This window comes from Aphelocoma coerulescens, chromosome 3 (assembly GCF_041296385.1).
Source record: "Aphelocoma coerulescens isolate FSJ_1873_10779 chromosome 3, UR_Acoe_1.0, whole genome shotgun sequence".
NCBI classification, from domain to species: Eukaryota; Metazoa; Chordata; class Aves; order Passeriformes; family Corvidae; genus Aphelocoma; species Aphelocoma coerulescens.
The window spans coordinates 63,689,944-63,711,813 of NC_091016.1; the positions used below are offsets into that span (position 1 = coordinate 63,689,944).

General features: G+C 41.1%; 1 protein-coding gene across 8 annotated transcripts in view; it reads right to left on the reverse strand.

The window, feature by feature from the left end:
* Positions 1 to 21,870, reverse strand: part of ARID1B (AT-rich interaction domain 1B) — a 327,784-nt gene that overhangs the window by 88,276 nt on the left and 217,638 nt on the right. For all 8 annotated transcript variants that reach the window (XM_069010621.1, XM_069010620.1, XM_069010615.1 and 5 more), the window contains one exon: positions 10,674 to 10,917. In XM_069010621.1, the coding sequence (XP_068866722.1) occupies positions 10,674 to 10,917 (244 nt within the window). The remainder of the gene's footprint in view (positions 1 to 10,673; positions 10,918 to 21,870) is intronic.

Sequence of the window (21,870 nt, forward strand, 5' to 3'; positions counted from 1 at the left end):
CAGGTCTGTTTTATCCATGCTCCATGCAGAAGTCACCTCTGTGTTAGGACCAAAGTGAAGCACTTTCTCCTGAGATTTTGGAAACAAGCCCAAAGCAAGCTGTCAATGGGAACCTTCAGAAGCCTGCGACTCACCCGAATAATGAGTGGCTTTCCACTAGGTCACAGCAAGCACCTGTCTGCTGAGGACTATTCTTTTCCAACAAATTCCAAAATTCTGCTGCAAACCAGGAAGGCAGCAGAGCTCCTCAAAATTAAGGATGCATCATTTAATTATTTGTATAAATGAAGGCATAAATCAGTCTAAATCTAGGGATCACTGCTTCTCTATCCTCAGTAACATCCACCCCAGACCTGTAATTTCACTTTACAGTTATGAGAAGTTTCATTTGGGGGAATCAAATTCTTTCTGCTTTCACCTCTGCCTAACTCCACGTCCATTTAATACATTATTTCCATTAAGCTCGAGAGAGTTTCCAGCCAAGGATATTTCTGTTGGAGGCCAGTCCTGAATGGTGCAGCCCAGGATAGCAACCAGTTAAATCTTTTCTAATCCCCACATTCAGAAACGGTGGCTCACAGCGGCTGGCCTGCAGGAACTGAATAGAGCAGGCAAGCTCATATTTCTCTCACCAGGCCAAATTAATAAAAACAAAACCTGATTTCTCCTTCTCGTTTTCCTATTCTTCCTGTTCCCCAATATTTTTCCTCTTTCAAACAATTTTATTTTTTTTTTGTTTGAGAAGCCTAATGTTTGGCTGCCTTCTGAAGAAATGGGCACAGTGACAGATGAAAGGCCGTATTCATCGCCTAATTCAGAATAGGGAAAAACCGACTGCTGTGCATTTAAGATTCTAACAACCTTGCAATTTTGTAGAGCCGTTTTCCCCAACCCGTTCTTTTGAAGAAATCTGCTTTTATTCTGTTAATAACTAACCACAGTTGCAGCAGCATGGATCCGATTAGCAGTTCTTACGCTACAAAGGGGGTGGGGGGAGGCTGTGAACAGGGTTGCCAATTTGTCCACCTGGGTCCCCAGAAGAAAGATTAGATGAGGTGCTTGCTCCTTTCTTCCCCACTCGCTCGCTGCTCTGCACTAGACACCTCTTCAAAGCTCAGCCACTGACTTAATTTCTTTTTTCCCCCCTCTAAAGTCTCGTTTAACCACCCCTCCACATGTTTTGCACTCTGTCACTGCGTCCCTCTAAAGCGATGGCGTGAATTGGGATGAGAGGGGTTGGGAGAGGCTGTGGCCACAGCTTGCCAGCGCTTCCTCTCACACCTCTACAGGGCCTCTGAATTGCTTTTAGATTTTGCAAATTATATTTTCTTAAATTTGTGCAAGCCACTGGAAAAAAGCATCTATGTTCTTCAGGGAATTAACCAGACCCTGTAGTCGTACTGTGATTTTCATTCTCTCCTTTTAATCCTTCCACAAAAATGGTAGTTTTGCTTGCATTTAGACTGAAGTAGAAGATTGTAAAGGGTTGCATGGATTTAGTAATCTGTAATTACTTGGGACACATCATTACATGTTTCTAGTAATTACATGTAATGCAAAAAGCATATACTTCAGCTAGATAAAAACCATTCTCAATTTTTTTATAAAATGTCAATTAAACAGAATATAAAATTGTAATTGATGCAAGTGCTAAATATCTAAAAGCTCTAACAAAGGAGAGGGCCGTATTTCTTTCTTATATTTGGCTCATTTCTTCCCTCCAGAAATGAAACCTACCCTGCCACACACCTGAAACTTAAAACTTCAGAATTCTATTTAGGGATTTAATCCAAGTTCCAAAAGGAAGAATTTCTCATTATCAACGCTCATTCTCTAGACTGCATTTATAACTAGGAGGAGATTTTTTTCTCTAAGGTGTTCCTCATTGTGTCAACTGCATTTGAGAGCCTGAGAAGCACAACAGATGTTGCAGACATACACTTCTAAAATTTGCCACCTAAGAAAAATTTTAACTCCTAACTATAACATTGCCAAATTCTAACCAAACCACAGATCAATTTTCATTTATGGTATCTGCAGTGTGAAAACATGCAAGATACAGAACAAAGGGTCAATGTGAACTGAAATTGCTGTTTCTTATCCATATTTCTTTTCCCTTGATCCAGGCAAGTTTAACAATTTCTCAGAATCAGGCAGCACTAACCTAGAATACCATCAATGATGGAGTTTGAGTTCTCCCTGCTCCTCCCAGCTCTCTCAAGTTTAGCAAGCAGGGAAACTGGAGCAGCACTACGTGGCAATGAACTATTTAGCTACTGCCTGCTACTCCTCATACTAGATCACTGTCTGTAATTAAAAAACATTTTAGTAGCAAAATGTGTGTGCTCTCACTAATACTACCCTCAAAAGGAACAAACCCTCAGCTAATCTAGTTTTTCCTATTGTGTTATATTGCATATTACACAGCTCTGGTCTCAGCAATTCTCAGGAATGAGGGAGGAAAGGGCAAGTTGAATGCATAAAGGATAAAAGCACCTTGAGGCAAACCTGCTTCCAAAAACCATTTGGTGGGTCTGATCTCCCTAGAAGACAAGATCTATCATGCCATATTTCATCTTGCCCGACAACGATAAGCTCCAAAGACCGGTGCAGAAGAGAAGCAATTCTTCATGTATTTTTAATCAACCGAGAACTTTCATCTGGCGAGCTCCCTCCGCAAGGTCACACGCGCCACGCGCAGCCACGTGCCTCTCATGCAGTTTGCAAACACCAACTCCTATGTCAGCTTCTGTTTGGAAGGGGGAGTATTAACATTAGCGACTCCTGGTTATATCATTTATAAACATGCAGATGTGGATTATTAAAGATTAATGCATTTTGGGATTGGTGTCGGCATTCCGTTTGTCTCACGCCGAAACCAATTCTGTTCTTCATTAGTCAACGACAACCCACATCACCCTGTTGTGGAAGAGAAATCAAAGGTGCAAGCGTGAATTGAGAATAAGTGATGAAACTGATTACTAAGAAACTTAACGGCTGTAATCAATCAACACATCACAATAATTTGAGCCCACTGTTATCTGAAGATGGGGAACAAACAGAAAAGCTTACCGACGGAGTGAATTGTTCTTTTGTGTTTGCTTTCTAAAAACCCACTTTGCAATTTGACTTCCCTATCTACCTACAGAGTGATGCTGTCAAAGGGCTGTTCAAATCTTTCAAGTTGCAGCTCAACCTGCATGAATTTTGTCTCTAAGGGGGAGAAAAGATATCTTGCTTTTCATTAATTTTTAAAAAAATTATTATCTGGAGGTAGTGAAAATGTTCTTCTTTTGAGGCACCGAATTAATTCAAGCCACATTTGCAATTGTTCAGATTCCTTCTTCTAAGGAGGGACACACCACGTATCTGTCTAGTCAAGTCTGACACTAACTATGAAGCATGAAGGCCACTTTAAATATCTCTCATGGCAGTGATACATACTCCACTGAAAAGCTGAAAACTGCAGCAGCCTATCCCATCACAGAAACCAAACCACTTATGACATTTATGCTCTATTTTATTTAGGTATAACAACCATCTGTCAACAACAACAAAAACACACTGATGGAGACGTGAGAGACTTTTCCCATTTGCTCATCAATCACTGCTTAGTATTGCAAAGGACAAGGGAGTGAGAGACAACTTTTTAATTTATGATAAAACGCAAATTAATGCCCTATTTGCCAACACAAAGAGAGACAATCTATGTTTGTGTAGCCAAATAATGACAGAATAAAAACCCCCAAACATTAAAAAACAAATATACACCACTTAAAATTTCTTGTAGAAACGTAAGTGGACTTAGGAAAAAGTTATGAAGAAATGCATAGGTTAATAATCAAATGTAAACAGTAATTGTCCAAGGATGGCCTTAGAAGATACACCTAAGACTAACAACAAACATACCTGTCAAATCTTGGCAGCTGTGGTTAAGTATATTTGAATTTTGTTATGTGAAGCAGAGCACATGCATAATTATGCAAATATGTTAACTGGATTTCAACAGCCCTCATACTCTAGATGGATTTGTACCAGCAGGGTGCTACCAGTGACTCACAGAGCTACCAGAAGTGGCCTGTCATACGTACGTGTGCTGCCACAGTGTCCACAGCAGCAGATGCCCCGCCATGCTGGCTGCTCAGCCATTGCCAGGATGGTAGAAACAGGCCTGGCAGGAATCAACAAAGAGAACAAACCAGATATGGGGCAGAGCACAGCTATGGGCATGCAAACGCCACTGATCTGGCCATCTGTGGGACGTGCTGGACAACTCTCAGCACTGGACTCTTCAGGGTGTTCAGTCCATCGGGCAGAAGTGTTTGGCACAGGCTTAAGACAGCAATTAAACACTAAAACTGAAATGTGTGACTGTGAAATGTAAACACTGACACACCAGATATTAAGCAAGTGAAACCATTTAAAACTAAACCACATAAACTAACCCTAAAAAATAACCACCCAGGGCATCCTTTTTTCGTGATTTACTGTTTCTCTATCTGATGCTTAACTTCGAGCCAATAAAAAACAGCAGGTTGATGCTGGTGGAATATGAAACTCTCCGTCATCATGAAAACCTAACAGGAGGAACTTGAACAGCGTGCCTCTGCACTTCACCTCCTGCACCTGTTCTGCAAAGACCACCTCTGCAGAGAAGGACACCTCCCTGATCTCTGGCAACTATCTCTGATAGTTTTTATAGTGCCTTTTGCAGCATAGGCTCTCCTCATGAAACTTGATTGAGACTATTTAGTTATTTCATGAAGCCTTGAGACAACAGATTGTTTATCAGTTGTGACCTGGTCTGAATTCTAATCGATATCAGAGGTTAGACATTCCCTATGCTAGAAGCAATGCCTTGAGCTAGAGCGCCTTACAATTTGCTTATTTTTTCATCCTTTGAAAAGACAGAAACACTCTAAGTGTTGTTCAAACCATTCAAAAGAAAGGGTTTTAAACTACTATTATGTGAAACATTCATATTTCATTTGTAAGCATTCTAGATTTGCAAAACTGCTGATTAGATGTTTTGTGCACTAGAAGTGATTAAGAACATAGCTACGTCAATGGCATTTTGTGTTTTGGCTTTTTTCTGGTCTGGATGCCAATGAACAGCATGCATCTTCCTTGCAACAAGCTGTTGCAAGATTTTTGCCTCCGGAGAAGCCAAGGGGGAAACATTGATAGATGTGTTAAAATAATCTTTCCAGACAGGGGGATCATATCCATTTTACAAGGATATAATCCCCTCTTGTTTTGCAATCACTTTAGGGTATTTAAAACTTCAACAAAAAGCATAGTATTACAAATTCATAGATTCATAGATTTGTTTGGGTTGGAATGGATCTTACAGTTCATCTAGTTCCAACCCTCCTCCCCCCTGTCATGGGTAGGGACACCTTCCACTAGACCAGGTTGCTCAAAGCCTCATCCAACCTGGAACACTTCTAGGGATGGGGCATCAACAGATTCTCTGGGCAACCTGTTCCAGTGCCTCACTACTCTTACAACAAAGAACTTCTTCCCAATATCTAATCTAAACCTCCTTTCAGTTTAAAGCCATTCCCCCTTGACCTATTACTACACGTCCTTTTAAACAGTTCCTCTCCAGCCCTCCTGTAAGTCACCTGTAAGTGCTGGAAGGCTGCCTTCCATAAGGTCTCCCGGAGCCTTCTCTTCTTCAGGCTGAACAACCTCAGCTCTCTCAAGCCGTCTTCTAGAAGAGGTGCTCCAGCCCTCTCATCACCTTCAGGGTCCTTCTCTGGACCTACTCCAACACAGGTTCTTCTTGTGTTGGGCACCCCAGAGCTGGAAGCAGAACTCCAGGTGGGGTCTCACCAGAGGAGAGCAGAGGGGCAAAATTCCCTCCCTGACCCTGCTGGCCACACTGCTTTTGAGGCAGCCCAGATCATGGCTGGCTCTTTGGGTTGCAAGTGCACATTGCTGGGTCTTGCTGAACTTCTCCTCCACCAAAATCCCCAAGTCCTTCTCCTCAGGGAAGGACCTCTCTCAATCCATTCTCTGCCCAGTCTCTATCTGTTGGGATTGCCCTGACCCAGGTGCCAGACCTTGCACTTGGCCTTGTTGAAGTTCATGAGGTTCACACAGTCCCACCCCTCAAGCCTGTGCAGGTCCCTGTGGATGCCATCCCTTCCCTCCGTGTGCCGACTGCATCGCGCGGCTTTGTGGCATCAGCAAACTCGCTGGGGTGCACTTGATCCCACTGTCCATGGCAGCAACAAAGACATTAAACAGTGTTTATCACTTTCATGTAGTCTTCTCTCCCTCAAATAATATTTAAAAGGGGTTCATGCCATGTAGTATACGAACAGTGGTGGAAGTACATAGAAAAGCTCAATCCCAAGGAAAAGATGTTTCCAAATTCTTTTTTAAAACAAGATATACAGTAAAATTATTGTTTTACTATAGTATATTCTGGAAACTGGTTCAACTGGTTCTTTTTTATAAGGTATGAAAGGAAGCATCATTCCTATTCAGAGTCTTGCAGTACAATGTCCATTTGGACTATGATAGACTGCTGCTCATGTGTTTCTTCTCGCAGCATTTTAGTCACACACATTGACTAACATGCACACCAAGACAAGATTTCCTGTTACTATTCTGTCTGGGTATCCCATTTCCCTCTTGCTCCTTTTTTTTGCCTGGAGTGCTGGCTGTAATGCTGATGGATCCTGAAATTCAAGCTAGCTAACTGATCAATACAGGTGTGGAAGACCTCCAGGTTTGCAGACAGTAGAGTTTAACACTGAATGGATCACATCCATTGGTTCATAGAATTACCAGAATTAAAAATTTGGGGTATTTTTAATCAGGGGAGGATGCTGACTGGTTAGCATAAATTAAGAAGTCTGGCAATAACACTCCTAAGCCAGAGTATCCACAAATGGATCTCTTTCTGAAAATTGTAACTTCATCTGTATCCAAGCTCTTCAGTGAAAGAAGACATCAATTGTAATAAAAACAATGTAGTTGATGCTTAACAGAGTGAAAATCAGCTTGTTTCTTTAGAAAGTACATGGAACGTGTTAAAAGCACAAGCCAAAATACTGATCCATGTAAAAAAAAAAAAATTACATATTTCTAAAGGCAGCATTTGCCACTCGTTATTACACAGCATACCCTTCTGTACAGATAAAAATTGCTGTAGGGGTTTAAAAATAATAGAATCTATTAACTTGTACAAAATCTGCTTGTCCATCATGGGTTAAGGGATTCCTGGCCTATCAGCAATCTTTCACAGAACTCTTAATATTAAAAAATTTTTGCTGCTTACACCGCAAGGGAGAAAGAGCTGACAAAAGCCTTTGGCCAGTGAGATCAAAATTGGGGATGGGGGGAGAAAGGGGAGCTTAGCTTATTTACATTTTTGCTTTGTTAGTAAACTGGAATTGTTAGAGCAGGAGGGAAAGGGGGAAAAAAAAAAAAAAAGAGAAAAGTGAAATTAACAGCCTCTAAATCTTCTGGCAACAGCAGTGCATTTTGATATGTGCTGCGTCAGCTTCCACTAATGGTTTAGGGTTGAATCAGGCACAGTTCAAGACCCAAAGCAGTGCAGGGCATCACATCTCATTCTTTGGAATAACATGTACCCTAATTATAAAGATGGCTACAAAATAAAGAGATCAGGATTTCTGGCAAAACAGAATAATGATCTACTTAAAAGGAAATCATAATGTCATTTTGAATCAGTAGAAATCATAGAAGAGTAGGATTTCAGCCCTGTAGTGAACATACATCTGAACAAGAAGTGTTCCCATTTTGAGAGAAAACACCTTTCTGAACAAAATCCATCGAAGTTGCTTTTTCTGCTCTTAGGAGTTAATCTCCCTGGTCTATTCCGGTAATGCGAATGGAAACAAAGGCTGTATATGCATGTGCCACTTACCACACAAAATATCCATCCAGTATTTCAGAGAGCACAGGAAGGAAATGCCCACTGAGCTAGGGACGTGCCAATGTCAGTGCTGCCTGTGCCAGGCTGTTCCTGTGAAATTCGTGGCGTGCAGCAGAAAGCAATGCGGGGTGGCAGGCTTGCGGTGGGGTGCGGAGACAGCTTAAACAGGCAGTGGAAGAGAAGCAGCCATTTGGGAGGTTTAATAGGGGGCTGTTTGTTTGTCTGCCCTTTTGATGTTAAATTAGTTTTCAATTTTGTTGCAAGGAAGGAGCCATTGGGAAAAGGATTCTTCTCCTCCAGTAAACCCTGGGAAAGCAACACCTTTATTTTAACTGTCTTCCCACCAAGAACCCCCTGCAACATTTTGGCTTTCCCCAGCCATAGCTATCAGCAACACAACAGCTGCTCATTTTACAATGACTTGCTGGAGAGAGAATGATTGAAAGAGCCAATCTATGTCACATTGAGAAACTGTGGCATAACATCGCAGGAGGTAATAGGAGAGGAATGAGGTCAGAACAAACAAGGGTAGGGTGAGAACAGAGAGGAAAATAGCAGAGAACAAAATTATTAAAGGCAAGGTGCTGTACTACACAATCTATGTTTAAAAACGGCTACAACCTGAATGCTGCAAACAGCCACAGAAATGCAAACAAGCTCTGTGTTTCTTTTTCTTAGGGTCTCATGAATGCAGCTAATGATAAAAGCTACCAAAGTCCTTGTAATGAAGCACAATGGTGGGAACACACTTAGGTGAAAGCACAGTCTAATTCACATGGCTTGAAAGCCCCAGCACCCAGCAGCATCCCTCTATCACAGGGTTTTACATAGCAGCATTGCTCCTGTCGTTTTGTAGCTTGAGAAACACAGCAGCAGCAGCAATGCTACCACAGCTGCCTGGCTGCCCTCAGGAGAGCGCTGCCTTAGCTCACACCTGGGAATTCACCTTTAGCAAGAGCTGCAGAGACCAGAAGCTTGTCTGTGACAGGGAAACAGTGGAGGGTGATTTTGATTTAGCACCATTCATAAAAATCCTTCCTGAAAAAGAACTGCTTTTGTGTTACTGCAGCAGACCAGAAAACCACTGTGCAAAATGGTGGCACAGTTTGTATGTAGAGACAATGCTTTTCACTAGGTGAGTTATAAAAATGAGCTTTTGGGGCTCATCTGAAATGATGAAGTGACTCTGACCCTGACCTCTGAGCCCATATCCCCTCTATTTTTACCCCATGGGGATCAAGTGGTAATAAAAGTTATTATTCTCCCCCTACACTCTTATGCTCATCCTTACATATCATGGCTACAATAAAGCTATTTTCAGTGTCACAACATTTTTTCCCTGTTCAGCAATCAGGCTGATAAAATGCCAATCCATTTACTGGCCTGAATCTGACTGTGGCAAAATGCTACTTTTCCAGCCAGGTGGACTATCTGGCTTCACTCAACAACAGAGATGGATTTCTATACCAAATACTGGAAATTATCTTGGAAATACAAAGCTACCACACTGCATACAATGCAAATACTCTGCCCCCACTATTCCTGCTCCACTTGAGCTTGTGCTGCCAGTCAGAGTGGCTGGAGAGGGAAGAAATAACTGCAGGGCATGCACACAGCATCACGGCTCAACATGCTCAGGCCACATTTAGTACTCAACATTCCTGTGTGCACTGAGCTTGCTTCCCCCCTTTGCTTATCTAGTTTAACCTCTGCAGACAAACAGGCACAAACATTTTACACAGATACCTTTGTATCAAATACCGAAACACATGCTACCCTCTGAATTTTAACCAGCATTTGGTTTACAGCAACACTCAAATCACCTAACAAAAAGACACCTCTGCTTTTGTTTCTTGTAACTGAGCTCCATGTTTATTATTCTGTGGATTTGTCAGCAACTGATGTTATCCCTAGGGTAATGTCAGCACTCTCCTACTCTTAGGAATTCCCCTAGTATTCAAAATGTCAGAAGATAATAAAAAAACTTGAGCATGAGGAACAGAATAAACTCACCTGAAATACTAAATAAACATTGCTGCCTGACCCCCCTGGAGTAAGGAACATGCCAGACTGGTGGGGATAAGGTAAGAACTGAAATTAATGTATGCCATTTTTTTCTTCTGGGTATCTTAACAGATTTCCACAAATTTCTGAATATACATGAATGACTGTGTGTCATACTCTAAATTGCACAAGAGAGCGAGTGGCAAGCATGCCACTGGTATTCCAATTATTACTGGTGGGGCTGAATCCCCAGTAACTTGTTAATCTTTGCAAATATTAAGAAATATCTCATACAATATTCTGTATTGATGTCCAAAATTACATTGTCACAATAGAGGGTTGAAAAACCTCTGCCTCGTCCTGCAGGTCTGTAACCACCACATAAGCTCAACAGCCAAACCCAACAAAAATACACAGCACAAAAAAAGGATTGTAAATTATCAAGAGAAGTATGTGACAAATGACACAAAAACCAAACACAAAAACTACAGTTAAGTATTCACATTGGTTGGTGATAAAGACATGTATCAAACACCTATGGCGAGTCAAGCTCAGAATTTTGAGCATTCTGAGGGCTTGACAGCTAAAGTTTAGATGGGATTTACTCCTGCTCTAAGCAAGCATTTTTTTCAGAAAAAGGCCCTGAAAAGGTAGGATTCTCAGAAAATAAATTAGTTTGAAATACAGGAGTATTTATTTATGTATTTAATAAACCTACAAACTGCTTTAACTTTGTTTGTTAGAACCAACTTACCTGGAATACTCGCTGGAGAAATGGGACCAGATCTTGACTGGTTGCTTCCAACGGGTGAGCCTACAGGGGAAGGCGATGGGCCCCCAGGGATGCCAGAGAGATGTGGAGAAGCATGAGGGGAAAACGGAGACTGTGCAGGGTTGCTCTGTTCCCCTTGGCTGCTTGTAGAGCCTGACGCGCTAACAGCTGAGCTGAGGGTTGCTTCAGTTCCAGTCGGCAAGTCGTCAATGGATCCAGATAAATCCTGAGGAAAAATGAAGAAAGAACGTAAGTGCTTGCATGAATACTCAGGCCAGAGGACTCAAGAGCTGGCATGGCAATAGATCCATTTGTTTACTTATTGCAGCAGATAACTGAAAGGTTGTCTTCAACATGTAGTTAAATGATGGCAGAAAACAAGGATAGTATGCACAATTCTCTGCTTAATCTCTAATTCTTTTGAGAAAAAGAACAAGCAAGGGCAACAAATGAATTGGAACCAAATTCATTCAGCATTCAATTTAACCTTTTCCATCTGGATTAAGCTTTCAAAATTAATCCCACAAATTCTGCCTGGGCATACCAAAACTAATGAAAATGATACATCAGTTTCACTTTTACACAGTATTTAATTTTGGGGTTTGCTACCATTACAATCACAGCTTATACTCTTCACTCTAAACTATTACCACAATGAGAGAAGAAGGGTTTAAAATACGCAGCCCTCTAACTCTCCCATGCAGCTCCTTTGCCTTGCATCAGGGAGATGAGAAAAGGCCCTGTCCTCAGCAGCAGCACTGGATCTGCTGGCCACCAAGGAACAAGGACTGCTGCTTCTCCACTTCCATCATATACCAGTGTACAGCTCACAGGTTCTCTTCAATTTCATCTGAATACAGTGCTGAACAGTTACTCCATTTTAGCTCATAACTGCTACATTTTCAATGAGAAATTTCCTCTGTAGATCACAGCACATCTGAATTCTAACTATGAACTGCTGGACATATTCCCTGAAACTGTAACACAGGAGTTATACTGGTCTTTGAATCTGTGGGAGTAATCAGAGGCTTTAAATAATTTTAAGATCAGATATGAAAAACCAAGAATGCTGTGACAAAGGAAGCACATGCTCCCCAGCTGTCAAGAAAAATGTTAATTCCTAAGCATTACAGAAAAACCTCATACGAACTGAAAGGTGCCAAGATACCTGTGCTTCTGTAGCTATTGGCAGGTCACAAGGAGCATGTTACTATGTTACTATTTCTATCAGCAAATTAAAGCACAAAAAAGTAGCACGGAGCTACCTCACATATAAACCAGGTCATTAAGTGACCTCTGAGACTTGAAATAACTGGGATGACAGAGTGCATTACTTTGGTTGATCCTGACTTCATTTGTTTGGCTCATGCAAGTGGTTGCACCAGACAGCAGGACCCCTTGTCCGAATGGCACAAAAAGAACTAGGTTCTGCCTGAGTAAAGAGCTCAGGAAGCAAAGCCTTAGTGCTGCCTAATTTTCGTAACAAAAACCAAAATTTTTTAGAAGTCACAGAACACAGATGAAATGTACACGTGGTGTACTTAGAGCCCTGTCCAATGATGACTACCTCCATTACAAGGGAGGCTCACAGCCAGGTTTCCCTAACAGACGGACATGGGCAGTCTTCCGAGGCACAGGAAGAGGAGGATTAACAGTTTAAGCGCTGCTAACACTCACCAGAAGCCACGTAGAACGCTGTGTGTTATTCCTTGTTGTGCATAAGGGTAGGAAATACAAACCACCTGACTTAGCTCTCTGCAGGGCACCTTGTGGACCTTATTTCCAATGAGTTCCCACAAATACTTCAAGAACAACTCTTATCACAGTTAAATTTTGCTTTTTCTGACAAGCATGGAATTGTACCCCTATTTCATTAGGCATATGAAAAGCAAAAATTAAGGCTAAAACTTCAGTCTACATGTGGATGCTGCATTTACTCAAGAGCAGACTTCAAAATCCGTACAAATGGAAATTTAATTGTGAAGTGGGCAATAAACTATTTTCATTGTTTCCTTTTTGGATCTATTAACTGTAGAATATGTAAACAAGAAATAACACTGCTTGGTACTGCATAGAGCAACACTAGATATTTTTCATACTAGAATGTATTTGGCAAACAGGTAAGCAATTATTGCTTTTCCATACATAATATGGTATTCTTCTAAATGGAATCAAATTGCTGCTGTTGTCATGTGTAACAAATGCTGCAGGAAGTGCTGATAAAACAAATGCTGCTGAAAAGCATATAATAAACCTATGAAAACTGAATGCAGCAGAATAGAGCCTATTCTAAAGGAATATAAATTCTGTGTAAAAAACCAGATAGGCACCCAACTGATAGAAGATACAGAAAACATAGAGGTTTACGTTTAGAATAACAAAGACTTTAAAATGGTGTGCGGAGTAAAGCTTTCACGTGGGTTGGCAAGCCAAAGTACTTGACAAAACAGGTTTGCCAGAATAACGGAAAAGCCATGAAGAAATTAGCACTGTCCTTGATGAAATTATCTTCTGTTCACAGGCTAAGGCAAGACTTTGGGACGGGAACAAAGTTCACTTTTCCCATCAGGTCACATTGACTTCTCCAGCTTTCCGCCTGAGTGGAACAACTGGTGAGTCTCAGGCATTTTCTCAAGTGCCTGCTTTCCAGGAATTTCTTCACCCACCCGATGAAAATCCTTCACGAAGGTGGAAAAGGAAGGGGAAAGCTTGCATGACACCATGCTATTTAAATTGTGAAGCCATGCCACCCTCATGCAGTGCAGGCTGAGGGAGCAGCCTGGTCACCACGGCACACCTGCAGTGCCTTGGGCTCCCCACATGCGCTCAAGTGTAAGCACTGGGATTTTCTCCCAGGAATGGCAAACTTCACAACCACCACACCTGCTGAGGATGCTATGGTAGTGTTCACTCATCAGACTCATCAAGAAAACCGAGAAAGAGGTTGCTCTCAGGATGGCACAAAAGAATGTTGCCTGTCTAGAAGTCTGGGCTGTGCCACACAACCTCCTACCTTGCCATCAAGTGGGCTAAAATGAGAAATATCAGCTGTTCTGTACAGGGTGGTTTGGGGTTTTTTGTTTGTTTGGGGGGGGTGTTTGTGTGTTTTGCTTTTGGGTTTTTTTTCCTTTTTTGTTAACATACACTTCAAGGCCTTACCTACTCTTCTAAGGTGGAAAGCCTGAACGGACGAGCAACTGGGAAACTTGCAGTATATGGAGGCTTTAGAAACACTTCTGTTAACTAAAAAAGCTAATTGGGAAATATAAAAGAAGGAGAAGAAAGACTTTATGTGAAGCACCTGGACAGAAAGAGCAGAAGTCGGCTTTCTGTTCTCCTATTATCAACATTTTAATGCTTACTTTTACCTCATTTTACAGAACCGTAGTGAAGTTGTGCAAATTCCACATCACAAACATTTATTTGTATATAAAACACTATACACACACACATTATATACGTAAATTACATGGATACACTTGCGTTTACTTAGCATATCTATATGTAAAGCTATTAGAAAGCCTACTAATAGGAGAAATTCACAGCGGTTTAAGCATACAGCCTAGTTAACAAAGAAGCTCTGTAACTAATACTCCTCTAGAGGACAATTTAGTCAGCAGGGCACCAACTCTATTCTTCTTTTATAAGTAGTATCAGATCTATGATGCCTGTAAAGAACAGAGAGACCTTACTTACTGCATCTCATTCAAACCAAGGCACCTTCAAGCTACAGTGCTTCCATTTATCTTGTTGGGAAGTTGGCAGGTTAGGTAATTGCTGGGATTCTTTTAAGGGGCTGAAGTCCCCATACCCTAAGGCATGCCTTAAATTTTGCCTCTTTTCAGAGGCTTTTTCTGGAAAGCACTTATTTCTTCCAGTAAAATCTAGCAAGTTTAGAATTACCAGTAGTCTCGTGTTTCTTACAGATCTGTTTCTTGTAATGTAATCCTATTATTCTTATCTATGGTATTTTTATGACTATATTTTCAAATGTGATATCAAATCTAAGAAAAAATGAAAGACAAACTATTTCCCCCCTCCCATCACAAGTCTGTATTACAGTTCTGTATTCTCTATGTCAGCTTTATATCCTGTGTTATTCAGGACATCCCAACCAGCTTTCAAAGTTCATTTCCACATAATAACTTGATTACAAACTGAAATGTCTCCATGCAAGATTTATCTCTTTTAGTAAAGTGTTTTATCTTCAAGTATCTTCAGTTCTAGCCTCACCTTCCACCTATGCACGACCTTTTTTCATGCCCATCTGACAAGTAAAAGAGCTAAAATGAACAAGATCACATTGTGCTTGGGATTATAATGTTATGCCTTCCTGGTGGTACGATCTTATCAGAGTGACAGGAGAGACACTCTTGAAACAGCACACCAATTTACTACTGCAACGTGGGCAGCAAGAGATAGAAGGAAGCAAACAGCTTATATAGAGCCAGGAAACCCAAAGCTACAAAGAGATCACAGGGAAAAAAAGCCCTACAAACACCCATATATAATATAATAACGTTAACTTATTTGAGGAACACACCTAGATCCAATAAACAAGCAAAAGGGAGACTACAGTAGCTCGGCAATACCACCACAATTTTACACACTGAGTGCAACAGGATTACAGCATTCACCATGCAGCAAAAATTAAACACTGCAAACACTTCATGCAGTTGTCAGCTTTGCTTAGCGATGTCTCAGCAAAGACAAACCAAGATTTTACTAACGGGATCCCTTGCTAAATACTTACAGTTGAAAAAGGATGAGCACCTTCTCAGGAATCAGAAGAAGGAGAAAGTGTGGGGCCCCTTGCTAATGGAGTTCCTACGCCACTAAATTACAGCCTAAATTCTCTAAGAAGTTACGGCAGTTTGGGGCTCTCTTGCAGGGATTATGCAGAGCACATACAACCTGTGATTTATTTAAATTTTCCAACTATTGCCTACCAGTTCCTTTACGCTCAGGGAGTAGAAGAAAAGCAGAGGTATTCTGTTGATACTAAAATTTAAGACACACAAAACTTTTCTGTCTCCAAGAAGCTGAACCCCCCCACACTCTACCCTACAATCCATTATGCTGGGATGAATCCCAGTGCTACATGTAGGGAACTGCATCAACTCACTGGCTGCAGGATCAAAGCCTACTCATTCCATTCAGGCCTTCCTGCAGTATTTCCTTAGGATGGTACTGCTCAAAAGACAGGATCCTGCATGAAATATCCATCTCTTTAACAAGAATCGCCACTTTACAAGCAAAATTATATATACAAGCAAACATATTTCACATGTAAGTATGTAAATATATATTCAAACAGACATACACTCTGCTACTGTTTTGGAGCCATGGGGGATTATGAACAATATGCTCTGTAATTGAGATTAACTTTGAACAAATGATTTGGCTGACAAACACACATACGCACACAAAAGGAAAACCCACAATAGCTCTGTTTAAATTTCAAGATATTTGTAAGACCTCTTTTCATCACAAAGCAGCCTATAATAGCATGTTTCAAGAAGTCTTCCAAAGGCCCTGCTGGTCACATTGTGGAGGCAGCGAGTGAGCTAACAGCTTCCTAGCGCCTACGCAACCGGAAAAATGCACAGGCGCAGCAATGATTGGGACCATGTGGAAAATTCTTTCATTTTCAAAGGCTGTTACCCACGACCTGGGTATCTTCCTTCCATGCCAGGTGCATAGGGACCTTCAGCTAAGCACAAAAAACTGTACCTAACACACATCCTTAAAAAATTGTTTAACAGGAGACAGCAGGGCTGCCATTAAATTTCTGCCCAAATTCCTTCTACATGCCTTTCTGAAATTAATTCTGGGGGAGAAAACAAGGTTCATTCTCTGAATCTTGTTAAATCAAGGTCTGGAGAAGGAAAAGTAGAGAAGATCACTTCTAGTACAAACACCTCTCAGAGGAAAAAGCTCGATTTCTACTGACAGGCACAACTCTACCTCAGAACATGCTGTTGTAAGGAGAGGGTTTGTTTCACCTGCAAGACAAACAAACTTTGACAATAGCTGGGCAGAGGTACTTCTTATGGTACTTAGTCATGTTACCTAGAATTCTTATGTAATTCCACTTACTATATGTTTCAGTGTTTTTAACCAGGTTTTTAACTTTAACGTCTATGTGATAAACTATTCATGCAATATTCTAAATGAAGGGAATTCTAAGTATACGATAAAAATACTAGCGTCTTGCACTAAATTTAGTGACAAAGCACAACTTGCTGGGGAAACACATTCCCTTCATTCTGTGGACCTCACATGCTTCCCAAAATAACTTGGTTACTGAACTGTGTTGCAAGTACTCTCTCTGATCAGAATCAAGAGCTTTCTCTGCAAAGTTATATAGGCAAGTCCCTGAGGATGCAAAAATCTTTTTCCCAAAAGCCCTATATTCACTCAAGCAACCAAGAAAAAGTGCAATCAAACAATGCAGTGCCAGTGCCCTGCCTGATACCTTTTCAATGTATGGGATCCTGGAACTAGATCTGTCTTCAAGAAATTATCCACAAAAAGCTGACTTGGAAAAACATATTCAAATCACAGCTTACTACCTAATTGCTAAGCAGATGACTGTTCATTTAAAGAAAGAGTAATTTTTTACTACATTTGTTTAGCAAGCAAAGGATCTGTGCTTGTAAGACAACCTTACCTAAAAATAAAAATTGTTGACCTGGGGATACAGGAGTCTAAGAACAGAACATTACATGCCCGTATCTGTCAGACATGGGATGAGAAGAAGTTGCTAGGCTGTGTCTACAGTTATCCACAATGGGATCTTATTTGCTTGTCCGGACAAGAGTTTTACACCAAAGCAACTTAGGGCAGCTAGAAATTCAAAACTGATGAGGCACCAGATGAAGGCCCCGCCAGCCACACTCCTCCTTGCCTGCACCGAGTGCCACTCACTGTGGGGTCTGCAGCTCCCTGGCACTTACCAGGAAGGTGCACCTGAGTCCTACAGCAGCATCAAGTAACCTAACGGCACAAGAAAAAGTCACTGGTTTATAAACATTGACTCCCGTGTATGAACGATAAATACTAATGACCCATGTGCCATCAAAACAAATTGACAAAGTCTAACAAGGACTGTAAAGCGTAGGACACACAGCCTGTCTGACAAGGATACTTTTTTTATATTGAAAATAAACAGTAAATCTCTAGAACAGAAAAACAGTAACACAGCATCTCTCAAGATACAAACTTCCCTGTTTATCTCTGAAGCAGAATGCTTAGCACGTAGAATTTCTGGAAATAAAATTTAAAAACAAAAAGCCATGAACCCTTAGGAGTCATTTGTTTCTTCAGTACTGTAGCAAAGAAAAATGCCCAGCTAACAACTCTTGTAGCTACAGCATCAGTCATTTATCATCAATAAATCATCAACTTTTAAAACAACCAAATCAATGAAAACGACAACAAATGGGCCTTATGAAGAAGAAAGAAAAGTCGTGTTTGCATAACAGCAATCTAATAAAATTTAGTTTATGCATACTACTTCCCATGCATAGTACTGTTCCCAAACATGATAAACCTAAGGGGTTTTTCATATAAAAAACATTGAGGTGAGACGTAACAACTTCCCCTTTTTGTGTCTCTTTGGATTACAACCATTTTCTAGATCATGTAGCCTACAGTTGCCTCCACAGGGAGAAGACAGACTAAACTGGCAGGAAAAAACAGACGAAGCTGACTGAAGCAAAACATGTACTGATCCAAAATCTCTCAAGCTCACTGGAGAGCTTGCTCTTTTGGGGATCACTGTCCTTCTCCCTCTATGCAGCAAGCTTAGAATCTGGATGGCCACTGCATGACCACCCTGCTCGCCAGCCCAGACAACTCTCCTGGCTCTGCTTCCAGCCATGCTGAATTCAGCATCAAAAAGTCATAGGGAAAACACCACGTGGCTGCTACTCCTCCTTCCATTACCTACTTATTCTACTTTCACAGCTGATGTAGAAAGAAATCAGACAAAGTAAGCAAGGAGAGCAGTACTAAATCACAAGAAAGACAAACACGGATTTAAGCAAAAGCATATGAGAAAGAACAAGACATTACTAAGAGAACATATGGGTCAGTAGATCTGAAAGAGACCAAACATTTTAGCAAGTGCAGCAGCAATATGCATTAGAAAGTATTGCTTACTCTCTCTATTCTATTTACTCTGGCTATCATACTTTGGAAACTTGCAGCACATGCAGTCAGACATAGACCACCTATCTTCGAGACTACATATTCAAAAACCTGGTATTTAGTGGGTGTGGCTCAAGCAGAAATGAACAAACAAAACTTCAGAATACCATAACATGCAATGTGGTAAAATTCATATCATGCCTCACCTGCACTACACCCACGAGACTGCAGTGCAGAGATTCTCAATAGGTCTGTGCAGGGCAGCTCACGTAGGAGAAGCTCTTTGAACATGACCACACAACCTCATGTGGCTGAATGTACCTTACTGTTTACTACTACAGACATACCCTGAGTCACAACACACTTATTTTGCAACTATTAATTGACATCTTTCTACATGTGCTTCTCAGGCTATCCCACATGGCATCCAGAAGGCATTAACTGTGCTTTTAAATTTGGACCTACAATATTATCTGATTTGGAGACTGCAGTTGAGAGAATAGAGAAAGTGTTGGTCCAACAACCAACTGCCCACTGATCACTGAAAGCAGATACTGTCATGCCACAGTAAATTAAGTAAGTTGATAACAAGTGAGCTGTTCTGACAGCCCAAGGCCACCTATGCACGGAGTACGATAAAGGGCTTAAACAACTGATTGAACCTGTACACCTGTATGCCCAAGGTTTAAAAACTCTTGATCTACAGCACTTGCCTTTTTTCTTTTTTTTCATATTAATACCCTTTGTAGAGTTATGGTTTGATAAAAAGTCTGTCCCAGCAGGTTACCGTGGGAATAAGGATCTACAAAACATGGTTTTTCATTAGCTTAGGGCTTGTGCATGCATCATACTGCGTCTCTTTCTTCTCTCTCCCACAACACCCTGTAACCAAATACCACAATTCAATGAGATGGTAAATAAGCCCCAGACACATCTTAAACTTCAAAAACACAGGTGCTCTGTTAACTTTCCATCTCTTCCTCTTGAATCAGAAGCAGAAAGGAGGAGAAAAATGTATACATCAAAAAGACTGATAAATGTTATGAAGACTTCCTTTTTAAGGAACTGAATAAAGTGACTTCCCTCAGAGAACAACACTAATTAATGAATTAAGTCTTATTTAAAATACTGGATATGCAGCATTATATTGGGGTAACAGGCAGAAATGAGTACCATAAAGTTTACTTCAGTAAATTCAGCTTAATTTGCTACTTCAGGCTCATTGTCTCATTGTCATGCAAGAACCTCTCATCTCTGCTCCTTTCTCTTCATTTTTACTGAACCCAATGCGACTCAGTGGAGTGTAGTTTGACCATCAGTAAAGCACAAATGCATGGGGCTGTGATCACCCTGCTTCTGCTTTGCTCCTCACCCCCAGCTACACGCACAAACTGCTGACTTCTCTCTGAGGTCTGTGGACCACAGCAGCAAAGCCAAACAATTACTCTTCAAGAGCTGTTCACTCAACCACTCCCACGAAAAGGTTGGAAAATGAAATCCAAGACAGAAAAAAAGCAGAAAATAAACTTTAACATTGTTTTTCACACATGCCTGATAGAACAAGGCTCCCACAACACCCCAAGTTCTGGAATTCACATTTCTTTGCAGTAGTTCAGTACTTGCTGGACATGCTAAATAATTAAGCAGCCAGGGAACGTGGTATTTTGAGATGATACGGCTTTAACAAACTTGTGTAGAACTCAAGTCTCAGAAACCTCTATATAAATTTCAAAAGGCTTTTGAAATTCTATAAAAGTGTCTTGGCCTCAGTTTTCTTTTTGAAATAATGCCTTGATTAGCCAAGTAGGAAGCATAACTTGTAGCATTTCAACTGGGCATCAAGAAAAAATTCTGAAACACTGATACCCTCCCCCATCTACTGCTAAGCAACATTTTGGCATGGGAAGAGGTATCTCAAGGCTAAGATAGTGCCATGGTTGCCTTGATCACTGAGTGAACTAAGCTGAACTTTATTCAACAGGTTCATAATTTCAGGTGCACTCCTGAAATCCAGTAAATGAGGAGACACATGGACCTGTCACTACAGGAGTGTTAAACATTGTGGACTATGCAATCTACCAAAAAAACCCAACAGATCAACTACTTCTGTTCTTTAATTAATATATCATACAAAGCAAAATCATCCATGCGGAATTTTGAGGGTTTCGTGTGCCTGAGCATGCTTCAGTGTTGCAGCTTTTGCTTATGATAGAGAGGATAGGGAATCCTGAGGTCCTTTAGATAAAGCTTGTAGTGGGTTGCTCTTCCTAAATTTTCCTTGCCTTTAAGGGAAGAGGCTGGTATTGCACAGAATTACCAATTCATTGCGATGCTAATAAAAGCGGTCTGAAAAAATGCCAAGAAAGCATGGATAGGATGTCCAGTGTACAGTAATTGTGGTCTGCAAAAATGTGACTGCCACAATGGATGGACACTTGGTGGGGCCTTACTGGGCAGGGCGCTTCCGTCTGCCTTTTTGCATGATGGTGCTTTACCCAGCCCTTCACCTGTGGAGCCAATTGTCCTTCTCCAACACCTGTCAGGCTATGTCCCTGCTGCAGCTCCCTCCAGCAAGCATCACTGCAGTGCCACAGCCCACAGTGCACTTGTAAGCAACTAGTATAAAATATTTGTAATACAATAAAAGGTAAATCCTTTCCCCATTGATCTCTATTTTTGTTGCCCTGAATTTTTAGAGTTTTCATAAATGGTGTGAAAAAACACATCAGGTAAAATGACAGAGGTGGAAAAAGAAAGAACTGCAGCTAGAAGCTTCTTTGAAAGAGGGTTTCCCAGGATCTTGTAAGGAAGTAATCCTTTGTTCTCCTTTCTGGCCGTTCCTGTTCCCCCATGGGAAGCCAAAAGAACTGCAGCTCTGGTCAATGGCTGCTTCCTGGTCCTTGCAAGATGGAGCAGAGACTTCAGCCCTGCCAGACCTGCAGGTGCAGCCCTACCTATTGCTGATTCTCCATCCTCCAAGCCTGTTTGAACTTTGTAACACAGCTTAGGGAGCTGGGCCAAGAAG